General features: G+C 46.0%; 2 protein-coding genes across 6 annotated transcripts in view; one reads left to right on the forward strand and one right to left on the reverse strand.

Annotated features, from left to right (window-relative positions):
• The window catches only part of LOC119449758 (cystinosin homolog), a 100,941-nt gene extending 94,252 nt beyond the window's left edge, over positions 1-6,689 (forward strand). For all 5 annotated transcript variants that reach the window (XM_049665425.1, XM_049665426.1, XM_049665424.1 and 2 more), the window contains exon 10: positions 4,761-6,689. In XM_049665425.1, the coding sequence (XP_049521382.1) occupies positions 4,761-4,909 (149 nt within the window). In that variant the 3' untranslated portion in view covers positions 4,910-6,689. The remainder of the gene's footprint in view (positions 1-4,760) is intronic.
• LOC119449759 (uncharacterized) lies at positions 1,412-3,397 on the reverse strand. The gene has a single exon (XM_037713013.2). The coding sequence runs from the start codon at positions 3,346-3,348 to the stop codon at positions 1,759-1,761; it is 1,590 nt and encodes a 529-aa protein (XP_037568941.2). The 5' UTR covers positions 3,349-3,397; the 3' UTR covers positions 1,412-1,758.
• Positions 6,690-12,099: the final 5,410 nt, after the last annotated feature.

The following is a 12,099-nucleotide window of genomic DNA, read 5'->3' on the forward strand; positions in this document are numbered from 1 at the left end:
AAGGTTACTGTCAAGGTTAACATGCAGGTCGTGAAGGAAAATTGCCAACTGCGTTTCGCAAGAGTAGCCTTTTCGAAATCCGTGCTGACAAGGGTGAAAAAAACAGATTGAGTCTAAGAAGTTCATGATATGCGAGTATATGACGTGTTCCATGATTTTGCAGGGGACACTAGTTAATGATATCGGACGATAATTTAATGGGGTTTCTCTATTGCCCGACTTGAAGACTGGAACGACCTTGCCCACTTTCCAGTCGGATGGTAAGATGCCTGTAGAGAGTGACTGCGAAAACAACAAAGTTAGGTACGCAGCAGATACATATTTAATATTTTTTAAGAGTTTGGAATTGATATCATCTACACCTGCTGACGATGAAAGCTTGACGTTATCAATGATCGAGGTGATTCCTTCTGCCGAGAATATAATTGGTGGCATACACGCAGATATGTCAGTAGATGTAGGAAGATCTGGAGTTGAAGTCTCGTTAGTAAATACAGAGAAAAAGGCGGCGTTAAAAATGTCGGCACACTCGCTGTCGCTGACTACTTCACCATGTGCATTTAACACGCTGATCATGCGCGCCTCCTGAGGGTTTATTATTTGCCAAAATTGTCGAGGGCTGTTTGTAAGCATTTTAGGCAGTTCATCGTGGAAAAAGGAGAATTTAGCATTCCGTATAGCCCTCAGATAAGCGTCTTCGGTCACAAAATATTTCCCCCAAGCAGAGGGGTGTCCGTTTAGTTTGGCTGAGCGGAAGAGACGTTTCTTTTTGTTTTCAAGTCGCTTAAGAGTTTTAGTGAACCATGGCTTGTTACGGTTTCCGCGGAACGTTATTCTCGGTATAAACTTGTCAACGAGATCACCTAGCTTGTTTTTAAATATTACCCAGTTTTCATTTGTAGAGTGCGTAGAACATAAACTCACGAACATAGGAAGAAATGCGCTCAGATCACTATTAATGGCATCATAATTACCTTTATTGTACAGGCGGATTGTTTTGCTGACTAAATCACGTCTTACGGGTTGAAACGAAAATGTGGCGTGAATTACTTTATGGTCGCTGACTTCAGGTAGATATGCTATTGATGATAAGCTTTCCGGATTGCTGGTTAGGATGAGATCTAAGATGCTAGAAGTGCTTAGTGCAACGCGTGTAGGTTCTGATACAAGTTGAGTTAAATTGAAATTAAGGCAGAAATCCACAAAATCTCTGGCAGGCTCACTGCCCATAGTTATGGGGACGTCATTGCTCCAGTCTATTTGGGGAAAATTAAAATCACCAAACAGGAGGACTTCTGCTTGTGGGTGTTGATTACTAAGGTCACTCAAACTGTTATTAAGTTTAAATGTGAAATCTGAAATATTATTTGGAGGCCTGTAGCAAACACCTAGAATGATTGTATGGGGGGAAGCGTGAATAATTAGCCACAATACTTCAAGATCAGAAGTGATGTTTTTGGCTACGGAGCACGATAACTGCTGGTGCACAGCAATCAGTACACCGCCCCCCCGCATGCCTTTGCGATCCTTTCGATAGACATGAAATTCCGGTAGGTCGGCTAGTACTTCTGTATCTGTTATATCTTCCGTTAGCCACGTTTCGGTTATCACCATTATATTACTGTTGGATGATAAAACAAGGTTGGAAAAAGCGTCACGTTTTGGAAGGAAACTGCGTGCGTTCGTAAAGATTACAGACAATGATATGTTAGATTTGGGCTTAACAGTGCAACGGACATTTTTACGACGGGGAAATTGCTATATTATTTCTTTGACAGATTGTGTTTGCTCGTCGTAGACGTAGCGCTTATGGCCCATATGCAGTGTTTTGAATCGCAGAGAGAAAGGTAATGATTTGCTTTTAGCGAAAGTAACGAGATGCCGGCGAGCGTTTTGTACGGAACGAGAGAAATCCTCTCCAACGCTGAAGCTGGTTCCTTTGAACTTGCGGCCGTTAGAAAGAACCAATTCTTTTGTTTTATGGAAGGTGAATTTCGCTATGATAGGACGGTGGCGGTTAGTATCTGTGCGATGACCGAGACGATGTGCGCGCTCAATTTCTTTCGGCTCGATACAAATATTCAAATGATCCTGGCAGTGCTTGATGATAAGTTGCTCGGTCTGGGCAAACGTCTCTGATCCAGTTGATTCAGGGAGGCCATAAAAAATAAGATTATTGCGTCGTGACTGGTTCTCGGCGTCATCAATACGCGTTTCAAGCCTGTGTACCACGGTGGCCACTTGAGCGGTACACGTTTTCACGGTTTCGAAGTCAGAGCGTAGGGAGACAAGATTTTGATAATGCCCCTCTAGATCAGTCATGCGCCTGCCCAGATCAGCAATAGCTTTGTCCGTCGACACTAGATGAGTTTTCAGGTCTTGAACCTGACTGATTAATTGCGACTGTCCAGCAGACAAGTTCTTCAATTCAGCTAGTAAAGCATCGGAGTCCGGGCCCGGGTTGCTTTCGACATCACCCGACATCATCAACAAAGCACGAATTACATCAGAACACTCAAGAGCGACAAGAAGGCAGCAGTGCGGGCTCGGCAGCTGAAGCAGGAAACGATTGCTAGACTTCTTAGAAAAAAGACTGTAAGCTTTACTAACCTGCATGACAAGAGTGAATGGATTAGCGGTCTGCGTCTGTGCACAGCCGCCGAGCCCACAAGGCGCCACCGGTATTGACTGCTCTCTTATAGTTGACCGGAGAGTTGATGTTGATGGCGACAGGTTTGTCCACGCTGCATCGAGCACTACCGTCTTCGGTAGCGGTGTCGTCGAAAACGCAGATCTGCTGCTCCCGACGAAATCCAGGGGTCTGAAGGGCGGTGCAAATCCAGAGGTGCGCATCAGGGATGGGTGACAGGCAATCCTGTCATGTTCATCTGACCAGGCACGATATTGCAGCGGGACTGCCAGGGAAGCCGTCACTAAGGATGGAAGCAACAGGCGCACGAGTGCGCGCTGAAACACCTGCATGACAAGAGTGAATGGATTAGCGGTCTGCGTCTGTGCACAGCCGCCGAGCCCACAAGGCGCCACCGGTATTGACTGCTCTCTTATAGTTGACCGGAGAGTTGATGTTGATGGCGACAGGTTTGTCCACGCTGCATCGAGCACTACCGTCTTCGGTAGCGGTGTCGTCGAAAACGCAGATCTGCTGCTCCCGACGAAATCCAGGGGTCTGAAGGGCGGTGCAAATCCAGAGGTGCGCATCAGGGATGGGTGACAGGCAATCCTGTCATGTTCATCTGACCAGGCACGATATTGCAGCGGGACTGCCAGGGAAGCCGTCACTAAGGATGGAAGCAACAGGCGCACGAGTGCGCGCTGAAACACCTGCATGACAAGAGTGAATGGATTAGCGGTCTGCGTCTGTGCACAGCCGCCGAGCCCACCTCGGCGGCTGTCTTGCGATGGTCTCTACTTGCGATGGTCTCTACACGTGAGTAACGCTTTGCTCCGACTTCAAGACGACCTTGGCTGCAGTAGCGTTCTCAGCTTACGCCTCGAGATGTGAAATGAAAAATGGCCAACGCTTGGCTCTGCAGTCACCTGGTTCCGCTTAACAATGTTGGCCCGACGTGCGCGCTCCGCGCCCATACGCTCCGCGTCGCTCAACGGAGCACTCTAGGCAGGATGCTAAACACCCCGCTTGGCGCCCCTGAAGAGCGTGGAGGATTTGCATGGACGGGCACTTACATACGTCCATTCACACGGAACTCCCATGTAGTGGTGTTTCATGGATGGCGTGAAATCAAGATGAACCTCATCTACAAAGGCAAATGTAATAAGGATAAGACGAGCTCGTACAGGCCATTTACAGTAATGTCCGTGATATATAGAATCACTTTGACAGTTCTAATTTTATTGCTTGCATTGCATTGTATTGCAGAGACAACCGAGTACAAATTGTATGGGAATGCCGAAACTGTAATGAAGTGGCGGAAGTTCGCCAACAACTGAAGCAAGGATTTCCTCTGTCTCTATTGTTGGTCACGCTTTATGTTAAGGGCACAGAAAGACGACTGGATAAGATAAGCAAGAGACGTTTAGTGATACGACCGGATCCGTTACAGGAATAGGTAGCGGTACAAGGTAGATAGAGAAGTTTAGAGGACGTGAAGAAAGATTAAACAGATGTATACAGCAATGCCAGAAGGGAAAGCATGTATTCATGCATGCCAGAGTTACTCCCAAGTGACTATTTGTCACCGCCCCGTTTCAAAGGGAATGCCAATAAATTATCATCATCATCATCGTTCGGATTCTAGGGAAGTTATGGGTAAAATACGTGGATTCGTCTAGTCTGTGTTTGATGATTCACACCTTCTTGTAGCGTTATTTCTTGCCATTTATCTTTCTAAATTTCCAAGCAAACAGTTCGCTAAGCACTGCAAGGCAACAAGTGCGTGCGCGCACGCATAATAATATAGAAGTGCGAATAATTGAGAATAATCTGTAACGAAATGTTCGCAAAGTCTCAACGCCGTTTGAAGCCAGAAGTTCGAAGTTTAGGTGAATGCAGGTACTACACATCGTTCCCCTGAATCGCCATACCTGCAGCTCCGTTATAAATTAGCGCCAGTTTCCTGTAGTAATACTTGTACAAAACTATATGACATATATCGTAGCCTCCGAGATTACCAGGCGTGACGCTCGATCTCGGAGGCTATGGCATATGGGCTACGCCTGGGGCGTCATCCGCTCTCTGTGTAATTCGCGTCAGCTCCAGTTCTTGCTTTCTCATCGCGCAGATGACTGGTCGTCGCTGTTTGGGAACTTCACCAAGTTCGGCCTTGGCCTCATCAGCATCATGTTCGACGTGCTCTTCATGCTGCAGCACTACGTCTTCTACCCCAGCGGCAACAATGCGCTCAAGAAAGTGCCCCACGACGAACTTTAGGCACGGCCCGCGACTGCCTGCCTTCCGCCCTTCATTACATATGCATACGTACATTGCATCGCTTTACACGTGACCTCCCTTCCGTAGAAAGAGAAAGATGAGGACTGTTGTACGCTTGTTTCAACTGTCGTGTGATATATATACACGACTATTTCCTCTGTCTCTCTTGTGATATTCAACAAGCTGTGAATTTGAACGAAGTTGTAATATTTAGATTTTAAATTTCGGGAATCCTAAACATCTTACTGCCTTTACTGCATCGGAATTTTGCTTATGTGATACTCGTTTTGAAAGAGCGCCCACTCAATTTCTTATTTTTTTTTTCGTATTTAAATACAAACCTGCAGGTAATTGAACATGTACAAGAAACATCATGAATATTCGTAACAACAGTGTGATAATATGTGAGCTTCCACAGCTCTCTACTCAACTCCGAGCAGTAGGTGAACGTTTTACTGTGCCCCACAAAACATTTTGTTATCGATATTTTCATTTTTCTTCTTCGTCGAAGTTTCTTCTCCCGCACAACGGCAGAGATATCGAGCTCAATTATGCATTTGTGTCGTGGACTGCGGAAGCGCGGACACACAGTGTCTCGTCAATGTTGCTTTACTATTCGTGTAAATCTTGTATACGTTATCTACTGTACGCACCGGTTGCGAATATATCGCGGTTTCGAGAACAGTGTACGTGTCGCGCTGTCTTGCTGAATTTTTTAGAGGCGCGTCGGGCACATCACGCATAAGCATACCGGCACCCCGAATACATTCGGGCCATATTACGCCTACGAATTCCCTGGAAGCCCGCTCTGCAGTGCTGCTGGAGCGCAGTAACACGTCTACCATAGATTGATACGTTTACATAGTCATTCTCATAATGGACCATTAAAAAAAAAAGTATCAACCGGCTTTCCCCATAGTGCCCAATGTATGGCAGCGAACTCATTGTTAAAATGATAATTACAGGCCAGCTGGCGCGTTGTTCCTTTTTTTTTTTGTGTGATAAAGGATGAAAGGAAGGACTGCACCGCGAGCAATCACAACGTATACTAGCCAAACAATAATCCGCGTTTCAGCAGTACATCGGCCGCCGTGTACTGGGCGATGTGCTTTACTAGATAGCCGGCTTGGCACTTTTCCAAAAGGTCCATTCCACATGTTCTTTCTACTGTAAAGAATTTTGCGGAACACCGCATCATATCCGCACACATACAACGAAAGCATTTGAAATCATTGGACTGCGTAAGGAATGTTTCGAACGAATTTGTTTTCCCTTAATACGATCGTTTTCCGGCGTGCCCTTAATGTGAATGGCACAAAGAATTACTGCGAGAATGCCTCCTTTCAACATGCTGCTAGCGCAATAACTGCGTTTTTTTTTTCTTATAAGAACAATGCAGGTAGATTTCAGATGATAACAAGCGGGCAGTGCTTAGACTTGAGCCTGCAGCTCAGAGGTGCGGTATGCAGCTGCAATGAAATGAGCTCTGGTTCATGTTCTTGTGAAGTTCAGCGCGCACAAGTGACGAGAGCAACAATGAACGTAACGCGCGCACATTCGTTACTTGTGCATATACGCGCTGAACTTCACGAGAAGGTGAGTCGGTAAAGAAATCTCGCAACTTTCTATTCTAACGAGCTTTGGCCTCCCCTATGCGCCAATACCTTTCACGTGCGAAGAAAGGCATAGGTTGGCCTTGCATTTTGCGAGAATCTGTCAGAGTTGGCTTAACGCGCCCTTTTGACAACTTGTTGCTGCATACGTCACAAACTGTTCACCTAGAATGCGCTCCTCAGATGCTCAACTGTTTTTTGTAGAAACGTTTATAGGGTCGTTTAAGGGTGGGTAACTAAATCATCGTGCGAACTTTCGTCGGAGGACGACCGGTATCTCCTCCGGTGGATTGGTAGGACCCCATTGTACGATGACAGGTGGTTCGCTATAGCAACCTTGAGAATCGGGATCGATGTGTATAGTCCTGCAGTTATTTCCACACCTGGACTAATTTTCTTGTCATCTTAAAGACTATCGAGCGACGCTTCGAACGAAATTTGATCAGTAATGACGGCCTTAAGAATAAGCTTTATTCGGGCAAACAAACTGCTTCCGTGATTTGTCCTTGCAGACTGTTCACTAATGTGGCCAAGTCCTCGCCACTGTTGCCTTGATGTCAAAGCCCAAAACAGAGTGATGTCAAAGTCATGGTTGTTGGCGAATGTCACCGTAAATGTTAATTTATGTTTATTGTCTAGACTGCGAAAATATAACAGGACCACAAGTTCAAATAACCCTGTGTAGCTTTGAAATCGTAGAAGAAATGCTAAATTAACCATGGACGTGTCGGGTTAGCACAGCGCTTAGCGCTGTGTTAACCCGTATACTTGCGACCACATTTTGTAATTTATGGCTATGTTTGCTAAAGCTTGTTTTCAGACAATTTCGGCAATTGCGTAACCTTAAGGAATGCTCTTTTATATACTCAAAGAATGAACTTTTGATCCGTGCGCCTTAAAGGAACATGTAAACTACAACACTTTTTCTGTATGTGGCATTTTTCATACAAGTACTTGGCTTTGTATCACTTGTTCATGTCCGTGGTGTCCAACATGAAAGGGCTACAATCTTGGAAATATTTTACCAATTGACGTTGTCCATTTGGTATTTCATTCATGCTGCAAAGTCCGTTTCCTGCAGGGGTGACAAATTATGAAGATTTCAGTGCACAATGAAATTGAATTATTGCATTTCTGTACTACGCCAACATGCAAAGAGAGAGATAAATTTATTTACAGAAAAACATGCAAAGAAACATGTATCATTCGATGTTGAAGCGCGATACACAATGAAACATGCAAAGAAACATGTATCATTGTGTATCGCGCTTCAACATCGAATTTATATTTGATCATGTCAGTGTGTTCTGTTCTTTCCGCCATTCCCGCCGAAAAAAATATCATGCAGTCAGATGCATTTCGATGTCTGTCAAGCGATAACAGGTACGCTTTGTAACGCATGCACATGCGCAACAGATGACATAATAAAACGTTATATTGTTTGCAACCGATTGTATCTACCTGAATGCAATGTAGCGAACACGTTAGCCCCGTGTGCGTGTTTAGAAGAGCACTAAAATGCATTTTTTTAAAGACCAGGTTTAATTGTAAACGGGGAAAATGGATAGGGAGCATCCAGTCTTGAACTTCGCGCCCGAACTGCAAAGCTGATCATTTCGAAATGACGTCACTGATCTTCCTGTATTCGCGTATTTCGGTCACTTTTCGGAGAAAGGAAAAATGCTCAAATGATACCATGTTGAGTCAGCGAGTACTTTTGAATTCTGTTTAATCCTACCTTCTCTGTTCATAAGCATTTCACTAACAAACAGCAGGTGCTTCTAAAATCTGTGACGTCACGATCAGCTCGTACTGAAACTTAAAGGCGGTTCTACTGCCTCGGTGACGTCATAAATTTCGACAGCGTTTGTTGGGGTCTGGTTAATGGTTTACTGTCACAAAGAGTATTACATAGCATTCTAAAGAAACCGACGAGTCAACAAGTTTCGATTACTTTTCCAATGCATTATAGCTGCCCAAATACGAGCACATGCTTTGAAAACTGCGGCGTCACGCTGGTGTACCGGTCGGTGCTGCAGTTTCGTCATGAAAGTAAAAAATGCGAAGTTGGGCCTTCATTTCCACCCCTAGAAACCATCGGCTTAAGCAACAGGCCAGTAAAGAAAAACAGTATACGAAAGTAAAATCTTACGATTCTAGAGTTTCCTCCGTAGTATTCCTATATATAGCGTACACAACCAACCCAGGAGCTCCGAGAAGCGCTGTAGTTCAGCGTCATAATGCAATAGCTACTTTATACCACGGCGGGTCATTAGCACCTTGATTTTGTTACAAAGTCGGACTTTCCTACGACTCTACAGCGAAAAGAGAGAAGTTTAAGTGCACCCAGCACCAATGCCATGGCCTCTCGGTAGAAGGGTGTCCGTCATAGTATATAGAGATCCCCTTGATAGATCCTACTTGTATGCCGACACGTGGAATTGCACATGGTATTTATTCATGGCGTTTTATGTTCCAAAGCAGGTGCTAGGGCTATGAGATACGCCGTTGTGGTGGAATCCTGATTAATTTTGATCACCTGGAACTCCTTAACGTGCATCGAAATCGAAGTATACGAGCATTTTTGCATTTTGCCTGCCTTCGTCTAACTGTGAGCCATATATGTAGCTACTGCTTATTTTCTTTTTGTTTCTTGAGAAGGAGGGGGGGGGGGGGGGGGGGGGTAGCTAAATAACGTCGCGTTGCACCTGTTAATGACGCCAAAAACTGAAACAGCCATCCAGTATTCGGGACCAAAGTGTGTTCGGCAAGTTTGCAACACTGTCACTGAACCAAGAGGCTCAATGCCAGTCTTGACTACCTCAGCTATGACAGAGTGGGAAAGAGATACACACACAAAAAAAAAAATAATGAAATGGTCCTCTTGTAAGACGTTCCTTTTTTTCGTTCGTTCGTTCGTTCGTTCGTTTGTTTGTTTGTTTGTTTGTTTGTTTGTTTGTTTGTTTGTTTGTTTGTTTGTTTGTTTGTTTGTTTGTTTGTTTGTTTGTTTGTTTGTTTGTTTGTTTGTTTGTTTCGAGGGTCACGGTCGTTGCGAATTGGTCGTCGGCCCATCTGCTGCACAGCGGCAACTCCGTGGCGCTGAAAAGCAACGCAACTCGGAGTGAGCTGCCCGAGCAATGGGTGATATATCGCGCCCAGAAGAAAAGAAAGAAAAAAAGAAGAGGAAAACCGAATAATAAGACGCGCGGCACAAAGGAAATCTCATCATTCGTTGCCTCGGTGACGGCGACCAAGTTTGGAGAAAGAAAAAGCGGGGAGCAAGAGCACGAAGCTGAGTGAGGGCGACGAGGTTTTGGGGGAAAGGCGGGAAGCCGATAGCCCGAGCGAGGATGTATGTCATCGCCACACCGTCGGGAACCGCGTTGGTAACCGTGGCGCTGCTATCGACCATCCGGGAAACTTAAGGTGGCAGGCAATGCGCCCCGGGCTGCGCCTTCGCTCACAATGCCCCGCAACCGAAGCACGAAAATATCTGTCAGATTATTATAAATAAAAATAAACTGACAGACCGCCGGCTTCGATATCGATGGCAGGCATTTGTCCCTGCTCTTAGCCGCAGACGCACGTCACTTACGGTCGCACTGTGCGGTCCGAACGCGATAACGCACAATGCAGCAGTGCCGGAGCAAGATTTCGCGGGAAGTGAAATTGGACGTTCGATTTCGCAATACAAAGTCTGTAGTAAAGCGCAGTAGTACGTAGCGCGGTCTTTGAAAGACCGTGCTTCGTAAGCGAATCTTTGGCAGGGGCTAAGCTCAGGGCATTGACAAAGTCTGTGGTGGCTGTATGGATTGGCGAATACATGTTCGCCTTGGGACAAGATACTTATCACGCAAACAGACGCATTGAGCGAGACCCACCATGTTACGAAAGCTGAAAAAAAAAGCTTGTTCTTCTTCGTTCTAGGGTTTGACGTGCCAAAACCAGTTTTGATTATAAGGCACTCAAAAATAAAAATAAAAAAGCTTGGCCCACTTAGTCTGTGGGGAGTCGGGAGGATAAAAACGTCAATAACCCAAGCCTCGTTCTCTTTATCCCCTTGCGAAGCTTCTATCATAATTCTGTGAAAATAAAATGCGCCCATGAGTTGAGCTAGGCAAAACAATCCCCCCCCCCCCACCTCCTCCCCACCGACACACCTAAAAATCGGCTGACGCCACTCCATCCACCTCTCCGCCCCACTTTTCTTTTTTTATGTTAATTTGTCCTTCGGCATCAAAATTTTGCTACGCGGCATTTTGAAGCCCTGCCCCTCGCAACACTTAAATAAAGAACAGAAGCATGGAATATTTATTATGCCTTACATTTGGGCTAGTTGAAGTAACATTGGCGTGAAACAACGTCTTATATATTTAGGAGCCAGGACAACGGGAAAACAACATGTTCTTTTTCGTATTCTCGTTGTCGTTCGTTGAGGAGCGCGCGAGGGCACTGTGTGCAACGCATACGCAAGAGTACCTCGACGTCGTCGTCATCGCAACGAGTGGTAACAGCATAGTGAACTAGAATAGGTAACAGCCTTTGACTGCCACAGCGACGTCACTCCTGCATATTGGATGAAAAGCAGGGAAAACTAAGTTACCCGACTCAAGATGAGTGGTGAAACTTCGGTGCCGTGCGTATGGCAGCTCGAAGAGAAGAAAAAGCACCTCGGCGCAAGCGTGTTTCTGTTATTTTGGGGGGGCGTCATGCAATATCGATACCATGTTGAGTCAACCGGTCTCTTCGATTATCCGTCCCTGACAGGCCCGGGCTGCCCGAAGCAGTGCTCTCAACCAATGAGCGTTGCGTGTGCAGCTTCTCGGAAAGTCCGGGACTGTCAGAGACGGATAATCGAAGAGGCCCACTGTGGCAGCACGTGTTGCTGCCTCGCACGTGTAAGGCACCGTAGCCAAGCAGCAACAACGACCATAGCGCCCTGCCTGCAGTCCAGTGACTCAAACTTCAAGACGCCTTCTAGGGCTGATTGATTAATTGATTGATTGATTGATTGATTGAAGACATTTCACTTTTCATTATAACCATCTGGAGTTGTATGCATGCTAGTCGTCTTAAAGAGCCTCTCTCAATCCTTTCTCTCTAGTTCCTTCAGTGTTGCATTATATGAAACACATTACTCCGCTTGGGCAATGACTAGTGTCGAAGCGCTTGAGTTGATGAGAATTCCTCCGTACGAGCTGTTTTAACGCCCAACGTATCATTTTATTGCGATAGCAATTATATGGACACTCAAAAGCAGATTTCTGCCGTCGGCGTCGCCGTCGCCGTAGCCGTCGCCGTCGCCGTGAGGTTCCGTATGACGTCAATGGAGATGAAATCGTCGCCGCGCGCCGAACGCTGTATATGCGAGTGAAAGGGCGCGAGGGGCGCGCGCTTTCACGGGGAGTGAACGCACGGGGAGTGAACGCACAAACGCGCGTTCTGCGCCGTGCTCGCTTAAGGGCTGCAGATTAAGCGTCTCTTTCCTCCTTTACAATCACCATATATGTAGAGCAAACGCGCCTTCTTCCGACGCGCGAGAGGCCGCGGGGGAGGGGGAGGGAAGGGGAGGGAAGA

The sequence above is a fragment of the Dermacentor silvarum genome, chromosome 4 (assembly GCF_013339745.2).
Source record: "Dermacentor silvarum isolate Dsil-2018 chromosome 4, BIME_Dsil_1.4, whole genome shotgun sequence".
Classification (NCBI taxonomy): domain Eukaryota; kingdom Metazoa; phylum Arthropoda; class Arachnida; order Ixodida; family Ixodidae; genus Dermacentor; species Dermacentor silvarum.

Excerpts from the sequence above, each read along its gene's own strand:
- LOC119449759 (XM_037713013.2), bottom strand. The coding sequence starts at position 3,348 with ATGCAGGTGTTTCAGCGCGCACTCGTGCGCCTGTTGCTTCCATCCTTA.